Here is a 27,417-nt window from a genome sequence, read left to right as displayed (position 1 = left end):
CCCTCGCCGGCCTGCCCCTCTCCATTGCGTCGTTCCCGACGTCCCCCTCGGCCCTCGGTGCCCTTTCCCAACCGGCCCGGTGAGCACACGCCTCGCCCTCCTCTTCTTCCCCTGTATCCGCTGCCCGCACCGCGGCACCTCCCCACGCGCGCCCGCACGCTGCCGCCGCGCACGCCGCGTCCGCCTCTGCGCGCCCGCGCCGCACCGCTCCCCAGCCTTGCCCGCAGCCACGCGCCCGCTGCTCGTACGCCATCCTGCTCGCGCTCGCGCGCGCGTCACTTCGCTCCGCTGTCCTGTCGATGCCCGCGCCCATGGCCGTTGCGTGCCCCCGCCCGCACGTCCCTGCTGGCGGAACCGCTGTGCCGCTGGCCCCGCCCCGCTGCTGCTACTGCTTCTCAGCTGCTGCCGCTGCTCTGCTTCCCTGTGCACCCGCCATGGATCGCGCGCGCCCCCACCGACACCGTTCGCCTTCACCGCGCACGTGCCTCGCTCGCGGCCGCGGTCACCGCATCTGCGGCCCCCTCCCCGTGCGCACCCAACGCCGCCCCCGCGCCCTCCTAGCCTCGCCGCCTCTGCGTGGCCGCGCTCCATCGCGGTTCCTCGCATGCCCGCGCGCGCCCCGTACGCGCCTTGCCTCGGTACGCCCGCGGCTTTCCGCTCGCGCAGCTCTGGTTGAGCTCCGGCCGTTGCTGCCGCGCCACCCGCCGCGGCCTCCTGCTACGCCTCCACCGTGCTGGCCTCGTCGTGCCGCCGCCGCCGCACAGCGACCCCGCTGCCCGCGTCCTCGCGCCCCCAGAAAACGCACCCAATCGGGCTGGCACCCGATACACGTGCCCATTCGCCTGCTAAGGCCCCTTGGGCTGTTGACATGCGGGGCCCGCCCCTATTAAACGTTTAAAAAAGGGGGGAAATAAATAAAACTAAAAATATATTAATTAATTAATTAAATAAAGATTAATTAACTTAATTAATTGTAATTAATTAACCTAATCATTTAACTAAACTAATTAACATTGTTTAATTAATTTGTTAACAAACAGCCAATGACAGTGGGACCCTCCAGTCAGTTTGACTAAGTCAATTGACTGGTTGACTGATGACATCACGCTGACCTCATGCTGACATCATAATGGTATTTTCTAAATTAAATTAATTCTGTTAATTCTAAAAATACTTTAAAACTTTAGAAAATCATATAAAATAAACCATAGCTCAGATGAAAATACTTTGTATGTGAAAGTTGCTCAGAACGACGAGACGAATCCGGATACACAGCTCGTTCGTCCGCCATGCATCCCTAGCATATCAAACACGCGACTTTCCTCTCCGATTCATCTGTCCGAAAACGCGAAACACCGGGGATTCATTCTCGGATGTTTTCCCCCTTTGCTGATATCACCTCCTACCGTGTTAGGGCACACCTAGCACCGCTCATTGTCATGACATGCATCGTCATGCTTATGTTTGCATTGTATTTACTGTTTCTTCCCCCTCTTCTCTCCGGTAGACTACGAGACAGACGTTGTTGATGCCCATTTCGACTACGAAGTTGACGACCCGTCCTTCTTGCCAGAGCAACCAGGCAAGCCCCCCCCCTTGATCACAAGATATCGCCTATTCTTCTCTACTGCTTGCATTAGAGTAGTGTAGCATGTTACTGCTTTCCGTTAATCCTATTCTGATGCATAGCCTGCCCTTGCTACTACTGTTGTTACCTTTACCTGCTATCCTACTGCTTAGTATAGGATGCTAGTGTTCCATCAGTGGCTCTAAACTCTTGTCCGTCTGCCATGCTATAATATTGGGCCGTGATCACTTTGGGAGGTGATCACGGGCATATACTATATACTTTACACTGTTACATTACCGGTGATACTGTTTGGAGATGGGGGCTGAAGGGGCAGGTGGCTCCATCCAGGTAGTGGTGGGCCTGAGTTCCCGATGCCCCCGACTGTTACTTTGAGGCAGAGCGACAGGGCAGGTTGAGACCACCTAGGAGAGAGGTGGGCCTGGCCCTGGTCGGCGTTTGCGGTTACTTCAAAATAACACGCTTAACGAGATCTGGGTATTTGATCTGAGTCTGGCTACTAGCCTATACGCACTAACCATCTACGCCGGCACAGTTATGGGCACTCGACGTCGTGGTATCAGCCGAAGCCTTCGTGACGTCAGCGACTGAGCGGCGCGCGCCGGGTTGGACTGGAACGCCTACTCTGGTATAAGGGAGGCTAGGTCTGCTCACCGGCCGCGTACGCAACGTGTAGGTGTGCAATGGGCGATGGGCCCAGACCCCTACGCCATAGGATTTAGAACGGCGTGCTGACCTCTCTGTTGTGCCTAGGTAGGGCTGCGACGTCTTAATCTTCTGAGGCCGGGCATGACCCAGGAAAGTGTGTCCGGACAAAGGGGATCGAGCGTGTTGGGAAATGTGGTGCACCCTTGCAGGGAAGTTAATCTATTAGAATAGTCGTGATCTTCGATAACATGACAACTTGGAGTTGTACCTTGACCTTATGACAACTAGAACCGGATACTTAATAAAACACACCCTTCCAAGTGCCAGATACAACCGGTGATCGCTCTCTCACAGGGCGACATGGGGAGGATCATCGGTTAGGATTATGCTACACGATGCTACTTGGTGAACTTACCATCTACTCTCTTCTCCTGCTGCTAGATGGAGGTTACCAGAAGCGTAGTCTTCGAAAGGACTAGCTATCCCCCTCTTATTCCGGCATTCTGCAGTTCAGTCCACATATGATACCCTTATTCCATTGGATACCAATGCATACATATGTAGTGTAGCTCCTTGTTTGCGATTACTTTGGATGAGTACTCACGGTTGCTTTGCTCCCTCTTTTCCCCCTTTCTATACTCGATTGCTGCAACCAAACGTTGGAGCCCAGGAGTCAGATGCCACCGTTGATGACGACTACAACTACTACTACTCGGGAGGTGCCTACTACTACGTGCAGCCCGCTGACGATGACCAGGAGTAGTTAGGAGGATCCCAGGCAGGAGGCCTACGCCTCTTTCGATCTGTGTCCCAGTTTGTGCTAGTCTTCTTAAGGCAAACTTGTTTAACTTATGTCTGTACTCATATATTGTTGCTTCCGCTGACTCGTCTATGATCGAGCTCTTGTATCCGAGCCCTCGAGGCCCCTGGCTTGTAATATGATGCTTGTATGACTTATTTTTATTTGTAGAGTTGTGTTGTGATATCTTCCCGTGAGTCCCTGATCTTGATCGTACATGTTTGCGTGTATGATTAGTGTACGGTCAAATCGGGGGCGCCACAGTACTGGACTGCAGCTAAGCCTCCGAGCGAGAGGGTTGCTCACCACTCGGTACGATTTTACAAACTTAGGCGAGTACTGGACTGCAGCTAAGTGATACGTCTCCAATGTATCTATAATTTTTTATTACTCCATGCTATATTATCTATTGTTTTGGACTATATTGGGCTTTATTTTCCACTTTTATATTATTTTTGGGACTAACCTATTAAACAGAGGCCCAGCCCAGAATTGTTGTTTTTTGCCAATTTCAGTGTTTCGAAGAAACGGAATATCAGACGGAGTCCAAACGGAATAAAATCTTCGGCAACGTGATTTTCTCACCGAACGTGATCCAGGAGACTTGGACCCTGCTCCAAGGAAGAAAAGAGGCGGTCACGAGGGTGGGGGGCGCCCCCCTAGGGCGCGCCCCCTACCTCGTGGGCCCCTCATTGCTCCTCCGGCATACTTCTTCCTCCTATATATACACACACGTACCCCCAAACGATCAAAACAGGAGCCAAAAACCTAATTCCACCACCGCAACTTTCTGTATCCACGAGATCCCATCTTGGGGCCTGTTCCGGACCTCCGCCAGAAGAGGGCCATCATCACGGAGGGCTTCTACATCATCCTAGCCCCTTCGATGAAGTGTGAGTAGTTTACCTCAGACCTTCGGGTCCATAGTTAGTAGCTAGATGGCTTCTTCTCTCTCTTTGAATCTCAATACAAAGTTCTCCCCCTCTCTTGTGGAGATCTATTCGATGTAATCTTCTTTTTGCAGTGTGTTTGTTGAGATCGATGAATTGTGGGTTTATGATCAAGTCTATCTATGAATAATATTTGAATCTTCTTTGAATTCTTGTATGCACGATTAGTTATCTTTGCAAGTCTCTTCGAATTATCCATTTGGTTTGGCCAACTAGATTGGTAGTTCTTGCCATGGGAGAAGTGCTTAGCTTTGGGTTCGATCTTGCGGTGTCCTTTCCCAGTGACAGAAGGGGCAGCAAGGCACGTATTGCATCGTTGCCATCGAGGATAACAAGATGGGGTTTATTTCATATTGCATGAATTTATCTCTCTACATCATGTCATCTTGCTTTAGGCGTTACTCTATTTTTAACTTAATACTCTAGATGCATGCTGGATAGCGGTCGATGAGTGGAGTAATAGTTGTAGATGCAGATTCGTTTCAGTCTACTTGTCACGGACGTGATGCCTATATACATGATCATGCCTAGATATTCTCATAACTATGCTCAATTCTGTCAATTGCTCAACAGTAATTTGTTCACCCACCGTAGAATACTTATGCTCTTGAGAGAAGCCACTAGTGAAACCTATGGCCCCCGGGTCTATTCTCATCATATTAATCTCCATCACTTTAATCTTGCTTTGCTTTTTACTTTGCCTTTTACTTTTACTTTGCATCTTTATACCAAAAATACCAAAAATATTCTATCTATCAGATCTCACTCTCATAAGTGACCGTGAAGGGATTGACAACCCCTAATCGCGTTGGTTGCGAGTAGCTATCGTTTTGTGCAGGTACGAGGAACTTGAGCATGGCCTTCTACTGGATTGATACCTTGGTTCTCAAAAACTGAGAGAAATATTTACGCTACTCTGCTGCATCATCCGTTCCTCTTCGGGGAAAACCAACGCAAGCTCAAGACATAGCAAGAAGGATTTTCTGGCGCCGTTGCCGGGGAGTCTACGCAAAAAGTCAACATACCAAGTACCCATCACAATCCCTATCTCTCGCATTACATTATTTGCCATTTGCCTCTCGTTTTCCTCTCCCCCACTTCACCGTTGCCGTTTTATTCGCCCTCTCTCTCTCTATCCCCCCTCTCTATTTGCCTCTTTTGCCCGTTTCTTGTTTGCTCGTATGGTTGGAATAGTTGTTTATTTATTACTAAACAGAGAACCTAAGATCTATGGATCCTCATCCGCTTAGTAATCTTTTTAAGAGATCCAATTATGATGAACGAGTTGCTAGTAAGTTTTGTGCACTAGATTATCTTTATGAGGTTTTGCTTGAAATTCGTGAATCTAAAAAGTGTGATGAATAACTTTATGAAGCGATTCATGATAGATCTTTGAATAAAAAGCATGATTGCAATGATTTTACTATAAACTCTCTTGATGTCAATTCTGCTAATAATGTGCAAAACCCTAAGCTTGGGGATGCTAGTTTTGCTATGTCCTCTACTTGTTACAATGATCATGACTGGGGTGATTCTTCTTATGATATTGAAAATTTATGTAAGCCCCATGATGAATATGAGATTGATTATAATGTTTAAAATAATATTGAAAGTGGGTTTGGAATAATGTCAACTTTAGATCCCACGTATTTGGAGAATGTTCAATCTTATGAAGTTTTTGATAAAAGCCCGTTTGGAAAGGTCATGACTTTAGTTAATGTTAATCCCACTATTTCGGAAAAGTGCCAATTTTGCATGCATGTGGATCATGTCGAGAATATTTTATGTGATAACTATATCGTTGAATTTGCTTATGATCCTACATGTAATTATTATGAGAGAGGAAAATATGGTTGTAGAAATTTTCATGTTACTAAATTACCTATCGTTATGTTGAGATTGCTATTGTTTCTTTCCACTTCCTTGCATATGCTAGTTTTTGCTTGCCTTGATAATTTGTTTGCCTATAAGATGCCTATGCATAGGAAGTATGTTAGACTTAGATGTGATTGTCACATATTTTATGATGCTCTCTTTGTGCTTCAATTCTTGTCTTTTTTGTGAGCATCGTTAAAATCGTATGCCTAGCTATAAGGCTTTAAAGAAAAACGCTTGTTGGGAGACAACCCATTACTTTCCCTTACTGTTATTCAATAAGTAAATTATTTAGCCTCTGTTTTGGTTGTGTTTTTTGTGTTTAATTAGTGTTTGTGCCAAGTAGAACCGTTGGGAAGACTTGGGGAAAGTCTTGTTGAACTTGCTGCAAAAAACAGAAACTTTAGCGCTCACGAGAACTGCTTTCATTTTTATTTGAAGAGTTCTATTTAGTTAATTCTATTTGCAGATGATTAATAGATAAATTAATCACGTCCATCAATTTATTTTAGAATTTTTGGGGTTCCACTTCTTGCGCTAGCTACAGATTACTACAGAGTGTTCTGTTTTTGACAGAATATGTTTTTCGTGTGTTGTTTTCTTATTTTGATGAATCTATGGCTAGTAAAATAGTTTATAATCCATAGAGAAGTTGGAATACAGTAGGTTTAACACCAATATAAATAAAGAATGAGTTCATTACAGTACCTTGAAGTGGTCTTTTGTTTTCTTTCGCTAACGGAGCTCACGAGTTTTATTATTTCAAAGGTATTTCTTATTACATTTTATTGGAACGAGTACTTAAGTATAAAAGGGGCGGAGCAGCTCCGCATCCCAAGCCCGTGGCTTGTCCTTCTTATGCTCGACATCGTAAAGGTGCTATGCTCCATTGTGGGGCACTCTAGTGACAATGAAGGGACCTTCCGAAGCCGGGGCGAGCTTGTGTGGTTTCTGCTGATCCACTCGAAGAACCAAGTCACCCTCTTGAAAGGCTCGACCCTTCACGTGTCTAGCATGGAATCGACGCAAGTCTTGCTGGTAAATGGTCGACCAGATCAAGGCCATCTATCTTTCCTCCTCTAGAGGTCGACTGCGTCTTGCCGAGCCTGTTCTGCTTCATCTTCAGAGAAGAGCTCAACTCGTGGTGCATTATGAAGCAAGTCACTTGGTAGAACAGCTTCAGCCCCATAGACCAAGAAAAATGGAGTTCGTCCAGTCGACCGATTGGGAGTTGTCCTGAATCCCCAAAGAACTGATGGAAGTTCATCAACCCAGGCGCCCACTGCGTGCTTGAGATCTCGCATCAGTCTGGGTTTCAGTCCTTTGAGAATCAGGCCATTTGCTCTTTCTGCACTACAAGAAATATGTCAACTAGTGACCTTCTATCAGTGACCCTGGAAGAAATGGTCATAGATCTATGACCATTTCAGACCAATTGGTCAAAAGCTGTTCAGGGGGCTCCAAACCCTAAACCATTGCGACCATTTTGGTCAGAAAGGTCGTAATTTCCTTACATGAAATGGTCATAAAGCAAACAGCGCTAGTCCGCTGCCTTATTTCTATTTGTTAACGACCAATATAGATGGTCATAGCCTTGTAAATTGTGGTGGTTTGCGATGACTAGGCGCCATCTCATCAGTTTTGCCTATGTGTCATGTCCATGTGGCAGTTTTTGCCCTAGGTTGTGAAGCAACCTATATTTCTATCATTCCCAAAAAATCTCATAAATTCTTTGGGTCATATCTTCGTCAAATATGTAAAAACCTTCCTTTCCTAGTTAAAAAATAATTCAAAAATATTCATTTTCCTATTCTGTTTAGAACAATAGTTTGTGAAGGAAGTACCAGTTTGGCATGTCCAAATAGTATCCATTTTCTACAGTGGTTTCCTATGCCCAAATAACCATCCTCCACCTAATGCCAGCTCAATCCATTCATTATTTTGAGCCGAGCTTCAACATTCGTAGTTATGTCCAGTGTGGTAGTTTGCAAAGCAAGTACCACCTAGGCTCCTCCTTTTGAGCTGAAAATTTGTGAAGACGGTCTTCTTAGTAACTGATCATCCTCAGCCAAAACTCACGCCCATTAGCCATGTACATTTCCCGTACCGCTAATTGAACACTTGGCTGCTAATTCATGTTTGAGCATCGATCGGTCTCCTCGTGAGAATCTTATGTTGTAATTTTCCTCCTAGCAGCAATCTGGGGAGTGCGCAACCCACTAGACATGCCTAGGCTCCCAAGAACACATGGCAACGCCACGGTCACGCGGTGACCACGCGGCGGGCATGCGAGTTTACGCGCTCTAGAGTTGGGGCCCTCGGCCACCGCCCAAACCTTGACGTATCGCCACAGAACCATGTATTTATGATTAAATAGGTCCTTATGTAACTAGAAATGATTTTTGGAAAAAATAAATAGCAAACTATGAGGCAGCTGCAGTTCAAATTTGACCCGCTTCCATCTGAATCGGCGGAAATTTGTCTTTTTCACGAGAGGTGGATCAAAATTTTTTACACCCAACCATTTTGTCAATTGTGCATTAAATATGGCCTAGTATTTTATAAAAATGATTTGGTCCAATTTTGCAACAATTATTTGGAAGGTCCTTCACAAAAAAAATCTCCTTTCGGGCACTCAAAAAATGGAAAATGGTTTTTTCGTCCAAAGAAAATGAAAACTTCCTTAGGCAACATTGTTTTCCATTCCAATATGCACCCTTGTGCACAATATGAGATCATTTGAACAAGCTATGCCATGAATGTGGCCATAAGATTGATCATTTGGCTTGAAAGCCATTGATCTCCACATGTGATAGCTCATTTCTGAGAACACTTTTTATAATAATTGTCGTATTACAAGTTTGTTATTTTTCGTAGGAACTTGGCCACATATGATGACACAATGCGAAGGTTTCCCAATTTTTGATTTTTTTATGCCCGTTTCAAAATGTGGTCAAAACGGCAGGCTTGACCGTTCCTAGCTGGTGGTTGAATCTTGGAAAACTTTTGGTGTTTCTCTAATTAAATAGATATTTATGTACTTAGAAATGATTTTTGGAAAAAATAAAGAGCAAACTATGAGGCAGCTGCCGTTCAAATTTGACCCGCTTCCAGCTGAATCGACGGAAATTTGTCTTTTTCACCAGAGGTGGATCAAAAAATTTTACACCCAACCATTTGGTCAATTGTGCATTAAATATGTCCTAGTATTATATAAAAATGATTTGGTCCAATTTTGCAAGAATAATTTGGTAGGTCCTTCACAAAAAAGCTCATTTCAGGCACTCAAAAAATGGAATGAATTTTCCATGCAAAGAAAATGAAAACCCCCTTAGAAAACATTGCTTGGAATTCCAAGATGCACCCTTGTGCACAATATGAGACCATTTGAACAAACTATGCCATGAATGTGGCCATAAGATTGATCATTTAACTTGAAAGTCATGAATCTTCACGCATGATAGCTCATTTCTGAGAACACTTTTTTAAAATAATTGTCGTATTACAAGTTTATTATTTTTCCTGGATACTTGGTCACATATAATGACACAATGCGAAGGTTTTCCAATTTTTTGATTTTTTTTGAATTTTTTATGCCCGTTTCAAAATGCGGTCAAAACGGCGGGCTTGGCCGTTCCTAACTAGTGGTTGAATCTTGGAAAACTTTTGATGTTTCTTTGATTAAATAGATACTTATGTACCTAGAAATGATTTTTGGAAAAAATAAAGAGCAAACTATGAGGCAGTTGCAGTTCAAATTTGACCCGCTTTCAGCTGAACCGGCGGAAATTTGTCTTTTTCACGAGAGGTGGATCAAAGCTTTTGACACCCAACCATTTGGTCAATTGTATATTAAATATGGACTAGTATTTTATAAAATTGATTTGGTCCAATTTTGCAACAAATATTTGGTAGGTTCTTCACAAAAAAATCATTTTTGCCACTCGAAAAATGATTAAAAATAGCTAGAAAGATTAGAAATGCATACAAATTGGTCCTTATCCATAAAATGTGGTCTAACTCTAGTGAAAATTTGTGTGGTGCTCTTTTGCAATTTTTTTATAGCTACTTCACAAAATCCCTTTGTTTTCAATACTTGAAAACTATTTTAAGTCACTGATTTTCTGAACCAATCAGAACTCTTCTCACGGATTGATGACATGGCGTCCATCCATCCATCCATCTCTCCATCCCACATCCATTCATCCATCCATCTTTCTACAGAAAAAAGGAAAAAAAGAAAAGATAACCCCCACCCGCAGCCCAAACCCTAGCTCAGATCCATCCCCCCGTCACACCCTTCTCCCTCCCATCTCCTCGCCGTCGCCGCCCCCCTCCCGATCCACTCCTCTCTCGCCTCATCCCTCCCACAGCTCGCCGCCGACGGCCTCTCCTCTCCCATTCGCTTCCGTCCCACAGCACGCGAAACGCCTCGTCCTTGATCCAAAGCGCCGCCGCCTCCTCCCCGATCCAGATCCTAACACAACCCGCCCTCTCCCTCCCTCAGATCTCGATCCGCCGTCGCCCTCACCCCCACCATCGACGACCCTCACCGTAGACGAGATCGCCGCGTCTCCTCCTCCCCTCTCCCGCGTCCCACCCTACACCCTCGGTCACCGCCTCGCCCTCCACAGCGCCGCCTACGGCGGCTACCTGACGGCCATGGACGAACCGGCGCCGCTAGGCCACCACGGGTGCCGCATCGAGCAGCGCGACTACGAGAAACGGGAGGAGGAGGACGTCAGGTGGAAGCCCGTCAGGCTCGTGCACGGGAACTACATCCTGCTCCGCCACACCAGCGGCCGCTTCCTCCGCGCCAACGGGAAGTACCTCCCCTGGAACAATGGCTCAAGCATCGACAACTTCGACACCGTCAGCACGATGACTCACTCGGTCGTGGAGCGCATCCCGTCCAGGGAGGGCATGCCTGAGGTGAGCCCGCTTCTTGATTCTTCCCAAATTTGCGTGAATTTGATTGTGATGGGTTCATTTTGTTCTCTTGGTGCTTGACCAGACAGCGTGTCCCAGGCCAGCACCGGATCACCGGGAGGAGGAGCTTGCTGCAGACCAAGATGGGTACGTTGTCTCCTTTCTTATTCTTGCTCAGTTTAATCCCCTAACAGTTTTGGGGTAGGTGCAAAGGGTGAAGGGATTTGGTTTGATCTTATATACCACTCCTGTAGTCCTGTGTTACCTGAATTTGAGATAGGTATGTGACAGATAGCCTGGGTGGATTTTGTCCTTGTTAATGTGTAAGGTATTTTTCCTGTGTATGTCTGTTCTGCAATCAGCCGCATTTGATGGTGCGCATACTGAACTTACCTGTTTCCAATTCCATACATCATATTCCTATTAACTGAATATAAGATCCCGTTTATGGAGTTTCTGAACTGGTGAGAAACAAAGTTAAGCGGTAAACTACTAATGGAATTTACACACTATCCTTCAGTAGTAAAATCTGATGAACTCTAAAATTCAAATTTCCATACATCAGTAGGAACTAACGGGCGGCACGCGGACTCTTTACATCGTCGTCGTCCTAGGTGACAGGCCTACTCATCTCTATGTCCCCAGCTTCCTACTGGTCAATGCATCTTCGATTTTGTTTTAATGGAGTGCTATTCAGCTTGTGTAACGAAACTGTTAATTAATCCCAAAAACAGTTTACTGAAACTTCTGCTACTCTGTTTCAGTTAAGACTTGGGAGTTTCTCTGAACTGTTGTGTTTGATATAAGTAGAAGTAGTTGAATGCTATACAGTGGTCTGAAGCTAATTAGTTGATTTGAAAATTATTGGTTTTGAACTGTCCATTATTTGGTTGAATCCAGTTCTTTAATTTAATCTATATATGCTGTACGAAACATCAGAACTTGAAAACCCAAATCTGGTTCAGTCATCGTAGTTTAGCTTTAGTCTCTTGAATGAATAATAATTCTTTAGGTGTAATGTGTCTGGTGTTACTACATACATTGTTGAACTAGTTGTAGCAGGATAATGAATAATATTTCTTCATTAACTATGCCAACCTGCATCTTGTTGTACTAGTAATAGTAGGATAATGCAGCTTGTTGTACTAATGATGCTGCTATGCCTTTCACATTCATTCATTCATTCTCTGATTGTTCTAGGAGTCGGTCATCATTCATTTGATGCAGTGCACCATGGACGCGATGGCCGCTTCATCCGCTGCCCCGGCGCCATGGAGTGGCTAGAGCTGGCTGTGGACGACAACGCCCAGCGACAAGGGATGGCCTGGCCTGCCACCCCGAAGCCCTAACAAGGCGGCTGAGGAATCAGGAGGGGTACTTATACCGTCGCCCCTCATGTGGACGCGCCGGACCTCAAGGCCAGGCCAGGCGTACTGCTGCTGCTGGGTAGAGTCCGGCCACACTACTGCTAGGTATGATTCCCACCTCCTCCGAACCCCCTTGTACTGTAGGCCTTCATGTGCATGTGTGGAGTCCTATTTTTATGTTGAGGAACGCGGGCTGCTCTTACCAGGGCAAACACACATGCCTTCATGTCTTATTTGCGATATATAAATCATTTGGAACAAATCATTTTCATGAATTTGGTCGAGTTCCTCGTATACTGTATATTTTGACAACATATGTCCTCACAAAAGAGAAAGGAAAAAACAATATTGCATATGTCTCTGCATTTCAGTTCCATACTTTTGAGCTCAGCAAGCTAAACTTGTTTCAAACATTTAGATGGCTCACATTAGATAACCAGTAACTTGAGCATTACATGCATAAGCTGCTGGAGGAATGACTTCAACTAACCACAGAGAACTGGTGCTATGCACAGCTTCCTTTGTAGAAAAGATTAGTAGTTGTGTAGACTTGTGCAAAGCCTAAATTTTTGTACTAAGGTGGCCAGCGTGGTGTCGCGACATGATCACTGACGGAATTAATTATGATTTTGTTATTCTGCTTTATGATTTACTCAATCACTATTGTTTTGTGGTCAAATTCAGCCCTGGATGCAAATGGACGTCATGATTATTTTATGCTCCGAGGTCGGTGGTCGAATTGAGGTGCCTCTAGAGTCTAGACTATAGTGTATTAGGTTGGCAGGAGTAGTAAAACTTAGTGTTGTATTGAGGATTGAGGGTGGCTGGGCTTATAAGTTAATCATCAGCGTGAATGCTTTGTTTGTCTGATCCTCACAAGTTAATGCTTCGCTCGTCCGGGTGTGTGATAATGACATGTGTCTTGTGCAATCAGATTACATTTCTGTATGTTATGGTAATATAAAAAATATTCGTGCTGTCAAAATTTTCACAGTGCGTGCCTTTCATTTCTTTAGTTTGATTGTTTCCCTTGTATTCAATATCTTAGCAAGTGCTTTCTTTGATGTTTAACCTTGTTACTATCGTCCATAAGTATAGCCATTGATTTTGGTATATGAGCACTAGTGTTTCTTGCTTACAGCAAGCTATGTATTGTACATGTGTCCATTTTCCCTCTGTAAATAGTTTGTTTCATACCTAGCAACATGTTTCCTCATAATGAATTATTCGTGCCATGTGAAACATTGCTGCTATCCTGCTACTAATGGATACAAGGACGAAATGCACAGTTTCCTGTCAAGTAGTGTTTGCTTGGTGACAGGATGTTGTTTTTTCCTTCCAAGTATAATGCTCCATTCATGTTTATGCCTCTTCCAGAAAATGTGCTGCACCTACAGTAATCAATCTAACGTATCCATTTTATTTTATAGGCCTTCGAGTACAAGAGAATGCTGCTTGACTAACACGACCAACAAGTTCCGCCAGTGCGAGGCAAGCGACCGAGGTGGCTACTGTTGTGACCGAAGATCAGAAGAAGCCTGGAGATGTGCACAATAGTTTTGGTGCCTCTGTATTTGTTTCTGATTGTATGTACACTTGATGGATCGTGCAGATGTGCTGTTCCGAGTTTCATAGAGTGATTTTTGGATGTGATCATTTAATTGTGAGAATTATTGATTGCTTGCTGTTGAAATGTGTAAAATTGAAATCTGTGAATGAAAAAGGCTGAATGTTCATCTATTGGATCGAATAATATTTGGGCTCTAAAAAGGCTATGGCCCAAACAATAGTGGACTGGAATATTGTGCATTTATGAAAAACAAAAACAAAAGTCTGAATGAAACGGAATGCAAAATGGCCTAAGCCGAGAAAATAAAAAGGCCGAATTGTAGGGCTTGGCCCATGAACCTGACCAAAAATTGACAGAAAAAAACACAAATAGGTTGAATTATTGGGCTCGGCCCATGTAAAACACCTAATCGGACTGGGCTGAATCTTGTGCCACATCAGATTGCCACGTCGGATGCCTGCGTGGCCTGGGGAGGCTGCTAGTGACCAAAACAAAACAGTAGGCATATTTTGGTCGTAAACGTCCACGACCTTCTCACAGAGAAGGTCGTTAATTTCAGTTTACGACCGCCAGATTTTGACCTTCTGTTTTTGGTCAAAAAAACGTCACAAATGAAAAACAATGACCTTTCAGTGACCAATAGTCAAGGTCACAAGTTGACATATTTCTTGTAGTGCTGCTTGTCCATTCGACTGGGGATGGGCGACTGAAGCATAGTCGACTCGTGTGCCTTGTGAGGCGCAGAAGGTTCTGAACTCATCAGAATCGAATTTTAATCCGTTGTCAGTAATGATGCTGTGCGGAACCTCATATCTAAATATCAACTCTCTGATGAAGCTGACAGCGGTACTAGCTTCAAGATTCTTAATAGGCTTGGCTTCGATCCATTTGGTAAACTTGTCGACTGCTACAAGCACATGAGTGAAGCCACTCCGACCTATCCTCAGTGGACCAACCATGTCCAATCCCCAAACAGCAAAGGGCCAGACGAGTGGAATGGTCTTCAGGGCTGATGCAGGTTTGTGCGACATATTGGAGTTGAACTGGCAGCCTTCACATCTGCCGACTATATCTTTCGCCATTTCATTTGCTCGTGGCCAATAAAATCCAGCTCGGTATGCTTTAGCCAGAATGGTCCGAGAGGACGCATGGTGACCACAGGTCCACGAATGGATGTCGTGGAGGATCACTCGACCTTCTTCTGGTGTTATGCATTTCTGGCTGACTCCAGTTGCACTTTCTCTGAACAGTTGTCCTCTTATTATAGTAAAGGCCTTGGATCGACGGACGATTTGTCGAGCCTCTTCTTCATCCTCTGGGAGCTCTTTCCTAAGGATATACGCAATGTATGGCACCGTCTAGTCGGGAGTGATGACCAACACCTCCATGATCAAGTCGACCACGACTGGAACCTCGACTTCAGTCGGATCTGTGGCACTCTTAGGCTGCGGGGGCTCTTCAGGGAAGGGATCTTCTTGAAATGCAGGTGCATAAATATGCTCCAGGAACACATTACTGGGAATAGCTTCTCTCTTGGAGCCTATCTTTGCTAAATCATCTGCTGCTTGATTTTTCAGTCGGGGTATATGATGGAGCTCTAACCCCTCAAACTTCTTTTCCAACTTCCTCACCACATTGCAGTAACCAGTCATGGCTGGGCTTCTGACGTCCCATTCCTTCATCACTTGATTGACTACCAAATCTGAGTCGCCATAGACCATGAGGCGACGGACGCCGAGTGAGATGGCCATACGCAACCCATACACGAGTGCTTCATATTCTTCTTCGTTATTGGAGAGTGAATCTGGAGGACATATCTAAGCTTGTGTCCTCGGGGGGATACCAGTACCACCCCAGCACCTGAACCATTCAGCATCTTGGAGCCATCAAAGAACATGGTCCAGTGCTCTGAGTGAACTTGAGTCGGCAGTTGCTGTTCAATCCATTCGCGAGGAAATCTGCTATTGCTTGGGACTTCATAGCTTTCTTTGCCTCGAACTTGATATCTAAGGGAAGGTGTTCAATCGCCCACTTTGCCACTCGAACAGTTGCATCTCTGTTGTTCAGAATCTCTATGCAGCGTCGCTGACGACTATAATGGAGTGATCAGAGAAGTAATGTGCAACCTTCTTCGTGGTCATATAAATCCCATAAAAAAGCTTCTAATAATGTGGATATCTTTGCTTTGATGGAGTCAAAACTTCAAAGACATAGTATACTGGGCGCTGAACTTTGTAGGCTTTTCCTTCTTCTTCCCACTCGACCGTAAGTACTGTACTGACGACTTGTCTAGTGGCTGCAATGTAAAGCAGTAAAGGCTATTTACTGATTGGAGCAGCAAGCACTGGCTGGGTGGAAAAAGGGCTTTGAGCTCTGCAAATGCTGCATCAGCTTCAGGAGTCCACTCGAACTTATCTGACTTCTTCATCAGTCGGTAAAGAGGCGGTGCCTTTTCACCGAGGCGAGAAATGAATCGACTTAGGGCGACCAAACAACCATTAAGCTTCTGGACATCATGCACACGCACAGGGCGTTTCATCCGGAGTATGGCACCCACTTTCTCTGGGTTAGCGTCGATCCCTCGTTCGAGAAAACCGAGTAATTTTCTGCCTGGAACTCCAAACGTGCACTTTGATGGATTGATCTTGATATCATACCTTCTGAGGTTGGCAAAGGTTTCAGTAAGGTCAGCCAGTAGGTCAGAACTTTACGTGACTTGACCACAATGTCATCCATGTATGCTTCCACATTCCGACTGATCTGAGTGAGCAAGCACTTCTGAATCATCCGCATGAATGTGGCTCCAGCGTTCTTCAAATCGAATGGCATAGTGACGTAACAGAAGCACCCAAATGGGGTGATGAAATTTGTTTTTATCTCAAGGGTCCATATAGACGGATCTGATGATACCCAGAATAAGCGTCCAAAAAGGACAAACGCTCACACCCCGCAGTCGAGTCGACTATTTGGTCGATGCAAGGGAGAGGAAAGTGATCTTTCGGGCAGGCCCGATTGATATGTTTGAAGTCGATGCACATGCGAAGTGAGTCGTCCTTCTTTGGGACCATGACAACATTAGCTAACCACTTGGAGTGGTAAATCTCTCGGATAAACTCAGCTGCCAGAAGCCGAGCCACTTCTTCACCAATTGCCTTCCTCTTCTGTACAACGGACCGTCGAAGATGTTCTTTGACTGGTTTCACTTTTGGGTCGACTCGCAAACGATGCTCAGCCAGTCCCCTGGGAACACCTGGCATGTCAGAAGGTTTCCATGCAAAGATTTCCCAGTTCTCACGGAGGAACTAGATGAGTGCTTCTTCCTATTTAGAGTCGAGTGTTGTTGAAATGTGAGTCGGAGCAGTATTGGGATCCGTTGGATGAATATGAATCAGCTTTGTTTCACCAGACGACTGGAATGCTGAATCTGTGGCAGGCTTCTTAGCTTGCAACAAATCACTCAGATATGCATTTTTTTTGATACTCCTGCAATTCCACTACTGCCATCTGTGCATCGGCGATCTTTGAGCCCTTCTGGAAGCACTCTTCTGCCTTCTTTCGACTGCCAGTGATAGTGATCACCCCTTTAGGACCAGGCATCTTCAATTTGAGGTACACGTAACATGGTCGAGCCATAAAACTTGCATAAGCTGGCCTGCCTAGAATAGCACGATAAGCACTTTGGAAATCCACAACTTCAAATGTCAACTTTTCCTTGCGGTAATTCTTGGAATCGCCGAAAACTATATCAAGGGCGATCTGACCGAGTGACGCAGCCTTATTGCCAGGAATAACTCTATGGAAACTCATATTACATTCACTGAGTCAGGACATCGGAATGCCCATTCCTTTCTGTTGGGGAACGTAGTAATTTCAAAAAAATTCCTACGCACACGCAAGATCATGGTGATGCATAGCAACGAGAGGGGAGAGTGTTGTCTACGTACCCTCGTAGACCGAAGCGGAAGCGTTGACGCAACGTAGAGGAAGTAGTCGTACATCTTCCCGGTCCAACCGATCCAAGCACCGTTACTCCGGCACCTCCGAGTTCTTGACACACGTACAGCTCGATGACACACCCTGAGCTCCGATCCAGCAAAGCTTCGGGGAGGAGTTTCGTTCGCACGACGGCGTGGTGACGATCTTGATGTTTAACCATCACAGGGCTTCGCCTAAGCACCGCTACAATATGATCGAGGTGTAATATCGTGGAGGGGGGCACCGCACACGGCTAAGGAATAATCACGAAGATCAACTTATGTGTCCTAGAGTGCCCCCTTGCCCCCGTATATAAAGGAGCCAAGGGGGGTGCGGCCGGCCCTAGTAGGAGGCGCGCAGGAGGAGTCCTACTCCTACTGGGATTAGGACTCCCCTCCCTTTCCTTGTCCAAGTAGGAGAGGGGGAAAGAAGGGAGAGAGGAGAGGAAGGAAAGGGGGGGCGCCGCCCCTCCCTCCTTGTCCAATTCGGACTAGGGAGAGAGGGGGCGCATGGCCTGCCTTGGCTGCCTTTCCTCTTCTCCACTTTAGGCCCATGAGGCCCATTAACCCCCCGGGGGGTTCCGGTAACCCCCCGGTTCTCCGGTTTTATCCGAAACATCCCCGGAACACTTCCGGTGTCCGAATATGGCCGTCCAATATATCAATCTTTATGTCTCAACCATTTCGAGACTCCTCGTTATGTCCGTGATCATATCCGGGGCACCGAACAACCTTCGGTACATCAAAATACATAAACTCATAATGAAACTGTCATCGTAACTTTAAGCGTGCGGACCCTACGGTTCGAGAACAATGTAGACATGACCGAGACACGTCTCCGGTCAATAACCAACAGCGGGACCTGGATGCCCATATTGGCTCCTACATATTCTACAAAGATCTTTATCGGTCAGACCGCATAACAACATACGTTGTTCCCTTTGTCATCGGTATGTTACTTGCCCGAGATTCGATTGTCGGTATCCAATACCTAGTTCAATCTCGTTACTGGCAAGTCTCTTTACTCGTTCCGTAATACATCATCCCGCAACTAACTCATTAGTTGCAATGCTTGCAAGGCTTAAGTGATGTGCATTACCGAGAGGGCCCAGAGATACCTCTCCGATGATCGAAGTGACAAATCCTAATCTCGAAATACGTCAACCCAACATGTACCTTTGGAGACACCTGAAGAGCACCTTTATAATCACCCAGTTACATTGTGACGTTTGGTAGCACACAAAGTGTTCCTCGGCACACGGGAGTTACATAATCTCATAGTCATAGGAACATGTATAAGTCATGAAGAAAGCAATAGCAACATACTAAACGATCGGGTGCTAAGCTAATGGAATGGGTCATGTCAATCAGATCATTCAACTAATGATGTGATCCCTGTTAATCAAATGACAACTCTTTGTCCATGGTTAGGAAACATAACCATCTTTGATTAACGAGCTAGTCAAGTAGAGGCATACTAGTGACACTTTGTTTGTCTATGTATTCACACATGTATTATGTTTCCGGTTAATACAATTCTAGCATGAATAATAAACATTTATCATGATATAAGGAAATAAATAATATCTTTATTATTGCCTCTAGGGCATATTTCCTTCACTTTCAACGTCTCTGCATATAGTATATTTAGACCACTGCCACCATCCATCAGAACCTTAGTCAATCGAGTGCCTTTGATTACAGGGTCGACCACCAGCGCTTGCCTCCCAGGGGTGGCTATGTGCGCTGGGTGATTGGACTGGTCGAATGTAATGGTAGTCTGAGACCACTTCAAATAACTGGGTGTCACCGGAGCGACCATGTTCACTTCTCTGTTGATGACTTTCAGTCGACTCTTGCTCTCAACATCAGCGAAAATCATCAGAGTGGAATTGACGTGGGGGTAACCATCATCGTCTTCCTCCTCATCCTCAACTTTGTCTGCTTCCTTCTCCTTTTCCTTGGGTTATTTCTCTCGAAATTGCTGGATTAGGAGTCGACACTGTCGAGTGGTATGCTTCGGGTAAATGAAATTACCCTCTTCATCTTTTTTGGTGTGAATGTGGCATGGTAATTCTAGCACATCATTTCCATCTTGATCTTTTACTTTCTTGGGGTTGCACGGCCCTTTGGGTTTCCCTTTAAACTTTCCTTGAGTCACGGCCCAAGCTTCACTAGGAGCGGCTGGCTCTGCTTTGTGCTTCTGCTTCCGACTGGAGTTCCCTCCTCCGGTTTCGTGGGCGACTGTTTTGTGCTTGCCACTCCGGAGTCGGTCTTCTTCTTCACCATTGGCGTACTTGGTGGCAATCTCCATCATCCGAGTCAGAGTCATATCTCCTGTCCGACCGAATTTCATGTTCAACTCCCGATACTTAACGCCTTCTTTGAAGGCACAAATTGCCTGGTGATCCGACACATTCTCCATCGTGTGGTGCAACATGATCCATCTCTGGATATAATCTATCAAAGTTTCATTCGGTTTCTGAGCGCAACACTGCAATTCTGTCAGCCCTGCTGGCCGTTTGCAAGTACCTTCAAATGTTCTGACAAATACTCGGGCAAGATCTTCCCAAGTATAAATAATACCAGGTGCTAACTAATTCAGCCACGCTCTGGCCGAGCCCTCCAACATGGCCACTTCATCGTTGCCACCACCAATCTGAACAGCCACTCGATAATCCTCAAGCCAAGTGTCAGGCTTGGACTCGCCAGTGAACTTACTGATTCCAGTCGCCAACCTGAAGTTGGGAGGAATCACCGCAACCCTGATGGCTCTGCTGAAACACTATGGACCTGAGACATGTACCCTACTGCTGGTTGGGAAATCTCTGTCGTGACCTTCTCTGTGAGCTCTGTTTCTGTCGACCAGACCCTGAACGAGAATAGATCTCGCATCAAAGCCCGGCTCCCTGGGGTCGACTGGAATCCTTCGCCCACCACTGTGAGGACGTCTGTCATCATGCTGCCGAGGCACGTGTGACCCACTCCTTGGGGGAGGCGTGGGCACTCGACGATGATCATCGTGATCGAGTCGGTGATCGTACTGCTCACGGTTTCTGTACTAATCTCGCCGGTCCTCACGTCCTTCATGCCTCGGGGGCGATCTCGGGCTGTGAGCTGACTGGACTATGTCTGCAACCACGGATCTGCTATGGATCCTATTCCGCGACTAAGAAACTGTTGCATTCTGCTCTCCTGTCGCACGAAGCAAAGCCCGGATCTGCACCAGACCTCGACCAGCTTTTGACTAGGAAGGTTGGATTGGCTCCGCTATTCGGGCCGCAGCTGCGAGATTCTGGATCGGAGTTTGGTATACCTGAGTCGGAGGCGGAAAAAGTTGGCGTCGACTGGACTCGGGGATACACTGCCGAGCACACTCGTCGAGTGCGCGCTGGAGGTTCTGTAAGTGCATCTAGTGCCACCCCTAGTTGGTTTTGTAGTATTGACGACAAACCTAGCTGAGGGACTAATGTGTCTGTGAGAATTGCAGGATAACACAGGTAGAAGTCCCTCATTGATTCGGTTTTCCTACTAGAGATGACCCCTAAAAATGTATGAAGACATTGAAGTCAAAGGTGGTATGTGAAGATATTCACATTGAAGACTATGACAAGAGAAGACATCGCATGAAGCCTATGGACCTCGAAGACTTAGATCTTTCGTAGTTCCTTTCCTCTTTGTTGAGTCATAGGAACCACCGTACTGTTAAGTGGGGTCCAAGAGAACCGGTCAGAATGACTGAAGTGATGCTTAACCAAAACCTATGTCTTCGAGTGAAGACTATGAGAGCGAATCTTGTCCAGAGTCGGACAAGTCAGCTTTGCTTGCAGCCCATGTAAAGTTGCCGTGTGTGCTTGAAATCTGACCGTTGGAACACGTGTCAGTTCCTTAGTGACCCAGGGTCATTTCAGACAAATCAGGTCGGGTTGCCTTGTGGGTATAAATAGCCCACCCCCTGCAACCATAAACGGTTGGCTGCTCAGAGTTAGAATACGGCTTTTGTCGTTTGAGAGCAACCCACCTCGAAGCCTTTGAGAGAGAATTCCTTGCGAGGATAAATCCCTAACCATCCAGAGCCAAAGATTGTTAGGCATCACTTAAGTCTTCCTGTCTGTGTGATCTAAAGACTTATTACACTTGAGGACTGTGAATCCTCCAGCCGGTTAGGCGTCGCGTTCTAAGCATCCAAGAGCCATTGTGGATCGCCGGTGAACGAAGTCTGTGAAGGTTTGGGAGTCTACCTTGAAGACTTACCAGAGTGATTGGGCGAGGTCTGTGTGACCTTAGCTCAAGGGGAATACGGTGAGGACTGGGTTTCCTGAGCTGCGTGTTCAGGACTGGGTGTCCGGGACTGTGTGTCCTCAGGTTTAAATACCTAGCCGCCCTAACCAGACGTACAGTTGTCACAGCAACTGGAACTGGTCCAACAAATCATTGTCTTCAACGAGTCACTGGTTTCATCCTTCCCTTCCCTTTACTTATTGTTGGTCCTTGTGAAGTCGTTGTATGATTGCATTATCCTTTGCCTTCACTGAGTGACTGCTTGATCTGATTGGCTTCATAATATCTTCCTACCTGATCCTTACTACCTAGTTGCTATTAGTCATTGCGCTTTTACTTCATTGAATACTTGACTATGGCTTTCCTAGTGTAGTCTACCTTCCGCTGCATGGTAATAGGTTTATTTCTATCATTTGTCTTCGAAACTTCCACGTATTGAAGACTTTCATAAAAATCGCCTATTCACCCCCCCTCTAGTCGATATAACGCACTTTCAATTGGTATCAGAGCAAGGTACTCCCTTGTTCAGTGTGATTTAGTTTAACCACCTGGAGTTTTAGCTATGTCGACTACAGGGATAATTAAAGTCTCCACTACGTGCCCCGACTTTGATGGAACTGAATATCCCTACTGGAAGAATAAGGTGCGCATGCATCTTGAAGCCATTGACGTCGACCTATGGTATGTCGCCAAGAACGTCGTTCCCAAGGCTGGAGAAGGTGTCACTGCTGTTGACGTCAAGAAGTTCGTTCAACTGGACTCTACTGCCAAGAATATCATTTGTGGTCATCTGACCAAAGGACAGTATGGCCGTGTGAGTGCTTTGGAAACATCTAAGCTAGTCTGGGACTGGCTCTCCAAGGTCAACGAAGGCGTCTCAACCCAGAGAGATCAGAGAATCAATGTCCTTCGCAACCTCTTCAACCGCTTCAAGAGAAATGACAATGAGAATGTCCAGCTCACGTTTGATCGACTCACTGACATCACAAATGAGCTTCAAGCCCTCGGCGCTACTGAGATCACCAAGCATGAAGTCGTCAACACAATCCTGAGATCACTTCACAGTTTGTTTGACACCCTAGCCCTGATGGTTCAAGAATGTCCTGATCTCAAGACACTCGATCCGACTGACATACTTGAGAGGCTCAACACACATGAGTTTCAGCTTTCTGAGAAAAGAGATATCTACGGTCCCAACTATGGGCAAACTCGTGCCTTGAAGGCAAAAGCTGTCTCCACATCTAAAGAAGAATCCGACAACAGTACTGATGATCCTGAAGACATTGGAAACGAGCTTGCTATGCTGGTGAAGAAGTTCCAAAAATTCACCAAGAAGAAAGGCTTTAGAAAGTCTTCACGATCAAGCTCAAGGAATGATTAATCTTCTGCTTATGACTACAAGAAAAGATCATGCCACAAGTGCAAGAAACCTGGCCACTACATCTCTGAGTGTCCGCAGTTGGACAATGAGAACAAGAAGAAGAAGAAGAGCAAGGAGTATGACTCTGACGAGAAGAAGAAGAAGAAATACTCAAAGTCTTCTTCCAAGTCTTCCTCCAAGTCTTCATCACACAAGAAAAGCTCATCTGGCAAGGCACGTGCGTTTGTTGGCAAGGAAATGGATTCAGAGGAGGAGTCTGCTTCTGAGGAGGCGGAGGTGGAGTCTGAGGAGGAGTCCGATTCTGGCGTTGCGAGTCTGGCTACAGCATACGTTGCCAAGTCCATCTTCAACACTAAAGACAATGACTTCATCACTGACACCGATGCAAATGACAAGGACCACTCCGCTCCTACCTACTGCTTCATGGCACGTGGTGCCAAGGTAAACACACGCACTACTCACTATCAAACATCCAGTGAAGATGACTCTGATTGTGATTCCAAACCCAGCTACAAAACACTTGCTAAAATTGCAACTGAACAACAGAAAGCTATGGAACATATTCGAAAATTGTTAGATAAAAGCGATGATCTGCTAGACGCTGAAATGACTCGATCTCAGTCCTTAATTGAAGACATAAAAATTCTTCATGTTAAGTATGAGGAACTTGAAAGTCGTCATGAAACGCTCTCAACAACTCATGAAAGGCTTTCCTATGATTATCTTCAAAGGAAGCAAGATCTTGAGAAATTGAGAGCGGCTCATGAAGATCTTCAAAAGGAAAATGAGTCACTTCGCGCCAAACAGATCAGTTCCGCTCAGGAAGGGTTTGAACCACCATGTCTTAAATGCTTTGAGCGTGATAACGCTACCTCTGTTGCTGAATGTTCTACTGCTGTTACTGTTGCAATATCTTCAACTGTTGATGTGGGAACTAACCCCTCTGCTGAGGATACCACTGCTATTGCTGATGAGAATGCTAGGTTGAAGACATTGCTTGAAACAGGGATGTACAAAAGTCTCAAAGGGCATCAGACACTATGTGATGTCCTCAAAAGGCAGATCCTGAACCAAAACCCTAGGAAAGAGGGTCTTGGGTTCGTAAGGAAAATGAATGCTGATGGCTCTTACTGGAAACCTGAGCAGTACCCCAAAACCAAATGGGTTGCTGCAAAGGAACCTTCAGCAGATCCTTCCACTCTATCTGGCTTCACTTGTGCTAACCCCATTGTCATTGATGAATCCTTTGATGCAAACTATAAACTGTTTAAGAATCAGAATGGTGAAGTGTTTACCAGGTATATTGGTACTAACTGCAGGAATGGACCGCCTATGAAGAAGATCTGGGTGCCGAAAAGGTGTTTGGAGAATCTTCCTGTGAATGTCATCATGACACCACAGGTGAAGAAGACAAACCCCAAACCACAGGCTTCATACGGTCCAAAGGCTTCATACAGACAGAGGACTCACCTGAGTCGCGCTAACGCAAATGTTTTGCAGGTAAGCCATACTCAGGCCTATGAATATGAGCACGGTTCATCAAACCGCCATGTTCATAAGACCAAGGACTATTTTGCTTATTCTTATGAGTACTATTGTCCTCCTGCAAGACTTTTTTCTAGGGCTCCAAAGCCAAAGTTCTCAGATGTTGCACTTAGACTCATTGCTTCGAAGCCATCCTTGAAGATGTGGGTGGCTAAGAAAGCTTAACTCTCTTTTGCAGGGAAAGGTCTCCAGACGAAAACCAAAATCGTCTGACGCTATTGCTGGGGACCTTAAACATCTTGTAGGGCGCAAGATCAAATGCCCAAATGGTCTTATTATGTACTTTGTTCCCGAGTCGCTTGCTATCTGCCCTATTAGTCCTAATCTTGATCTAAGCTTTAATAATCCACTCGTTCGTCAAATGTTTTTGCTTCACAATTCTCTTCGTGAAGCCTATCCCCCTAACTGCACTGTAGGGTACGACACCAGCAGCTTCAGAATGGATTATTGATAGTGGGTGTACCAATCACATGACTGGCAAGCGAAGCCTTCTTATGGACTCAACTTTACGTCCATATGACAAAAGTCACATCACATTTGCTGACACTGGTAAAAGCAAGGTATTGGGTCTAGGTGGATTTGCAATCTCAAAGGATCAACACATGGATAAAGTCATGCTTGTTGAATCCCTTGGCTTCAACTTAATGTCTGTCACAATGCTTTGCGATTTAAACATGATTTTGATGTTTGGAAAATATCGTTGCCTTGTTCTAATGGAATCTGACAAGTCTCTAGTCTTTGAAGGGTATCGGAAAGATGATTTGTACATGGTAGATTTCTCAGCAGGACCACAGCTTGCCGTATGTCTTCTAGCAAAAGCTTCAGAATGCTGGCTCTGGCATCGGAGGCTAGGTCATGCTGGCATGAGGAACCTGCACACCCTTGCAAAGAAGAAGCATGTCACAGGCATCGAGGGCGTCAAGTTCAAGAAAGATCACTTATGCGGTGCTTGTGAAGCAGGAAAGATGACGAGGGCCAAGCATCCCTCGAAGACAATCATGGCAATAACTCGACCCTTCGAACTGCTCCACATGGATCTTTTCGGTCCCACTCATTACTCAACTCTTACTACTACTGCTTGTCTCTATGGCTTTGTCATTGTTGATGATTATTCTAGATATACTTGGGTGCACATAATCCTCTACAAGACTGAAGTGCAGGATGTCTTCAGACGCTTCACCAATCGAGCAATGAACAACTATGGCGCCAAGATAAAGCACATCAGAAGTGACAATGGCATTGAATTCAAGAACACTGGCCTGGATACATATCTTTATACTTTGGGCATCACACATGAATTCTCAGCTACGTACACGCGACAGCAGAATGGCGTCGTCGAACGCAAGAACAGAACACTGATTGAGATGGCCCGAACGATGCTTGATGAATACAAGACTCCAAGAAATTTCTAGCCTGAAGCCATTGATACTGCATGCCATACAATCAACCGTGTTTATCTGCACAAGCTTCTGAACAAGACATCTTATGAGCTCCTCACTGGCAAGAAGCCAAACGTCAGTTACTTCAGAGTTTTTGGCGCCAGGTGCTGGATCAAGGATCCACATCACACTTCAAAATTTGCACCAAAAGCACATGAGGGTTTTATGCTTGGATATGGAAAGGATTCGCACTCCTACAGAGTCTTCAATCTCTTTCATTATAAAGTGGTTGAAACAGTGGATGTGCGGTTCGATGAGACCAATGGTTCACAAAGAGAGCACCTGCCAAATGTGCTAGATGAAGTTCCATCTAGTGAATCAATCAAACTTATGGGAACTGGAGAAATCATACCCTCTGAAGCTCAACCCGAAGAGGAACTTATCATCTCTGCACCTGATCAACCTGAAGACAATGCTCAGCCTGAAGACAATCCCTCTAACAATGATATGATCAGCAAGAGCAAAATCTTCGACCTGTACATCCTCGTGTTGCCAATGAAGTGCAGATTGAGAAAATAATTGATAGCATCAATGCACCCGGTCCGCTCACTCGTTCAAGGGAAACACAGCTAGAAAATTTCTGTGGGCACTTCGCATTCGTCTTAATAACAGAACCCAAGAAAGTTGAAGAAGCCTTTATGGAACCTGAATGGATTCAAGCTATGCAAGAAGAGCTTCAACAGTTTGAGCTGAACAATGTATGGGAACTGGTTAAGCGTCCTGATCCTCGGAAGCACAATATAATAGGCACCAAATGGATATACCGCAACAAGCAAGATGAGAATGGCCAAGTTGTCAGAAACAAAGCTCGTCTCGTTGCTCAAGGATATACTCAAGTGGAAGGGATTGACTTTGATGAAACATTTGCTCCCGTGGCTCGACTTGAAGCCATACGCATACTGCTGGCCTATGCAAATCATCATAACATACTTCTATATCAAATGGATGTGAAGAGCGCTTTTCTCAATGGCAAGATTGAAGAAGAAGTGTATGTTGGACAACCGCCTGGCTTTGAAGATCCAAAGCATCCTGACATGGTATACAAGCTCAACAAGGCACTGTATGGCCTCA

At 45.4% G+C, this 27,417-nt stretch overlaps 1 protein-coding gene across 1 annotated transcript; it reads left to right on the top strand.

Annotated features, from left to right (window-relative positions):
• Positions 1-311: 311 nt before the first annotated feature.
• Positions 312-13,864, top strand: LOC125546735 (extensin-like). The gene is made up of 5 exons (XM_048710884.1): positions 312-638; positions 10,085-10,792; positions 10,875-10,936; positions 11,990-12,261; positions 13,587-13,864. The coding sequence occupies exons 1-4, from the start codon at positions 312-314 to the stop codon at positions 12,009-12,011; spliced, it is 1,119 nt and encodes a 372-aa protein (XP_048566841.1). The 3' UTR covers positions 12,012-12,261; positions 13,587-13,864.
• Positions 13,865-27,417: the final 13,553 nt, after the last annotated feature.

The sequence above is a fragment of the Triticum urartu genome, chromosome 3 (assembly GCF_003073215.2).
Source record: "Triticum urartu cultivar G1812 chromosome 3, Tu2.1, whole genome shotgun sequence".
Taxonomy (NCBI): domain Eukaryota; kingdom Viridiplantae; phylum Streptophyta; class Magnoliopsida; order Poales; family Poaceae; genus Triticum; species Triticum urartu.
Note: the sequence above shows the minus strand (reverse complement) of the source record. Positions and strands in the feature narration are given on the sequence as shown.

What these genes read in the sequence shown, in the direction of transcription:
- LOC125546735 (XM_048710884.1), top strand. Translation starts at nt 312, where the DNA reads ATGGCCGTTGCGTGCCCCCGCCCGCACGTCCCTGCTGGCGGAACCGCT. An exon ending in CCCGTACGCGCCTTGCCTCG is followed by an intron (nt 639 to 10,084) that starts GTACGCCCGCGG and finishes ATCTTTCTACAG; the next exon opens with AAAAAAGGAAAAAAAGAAAA. An exon ending in CCAGGGAGGGCATGCCTGAG is followed by an intron (nt 10,793 to 10,874) that starts GTGAGCCCGCTT and finishes GTGCTTGACCAG; the next exon opens with ACAGCGTGTCCCAGGCCAGC.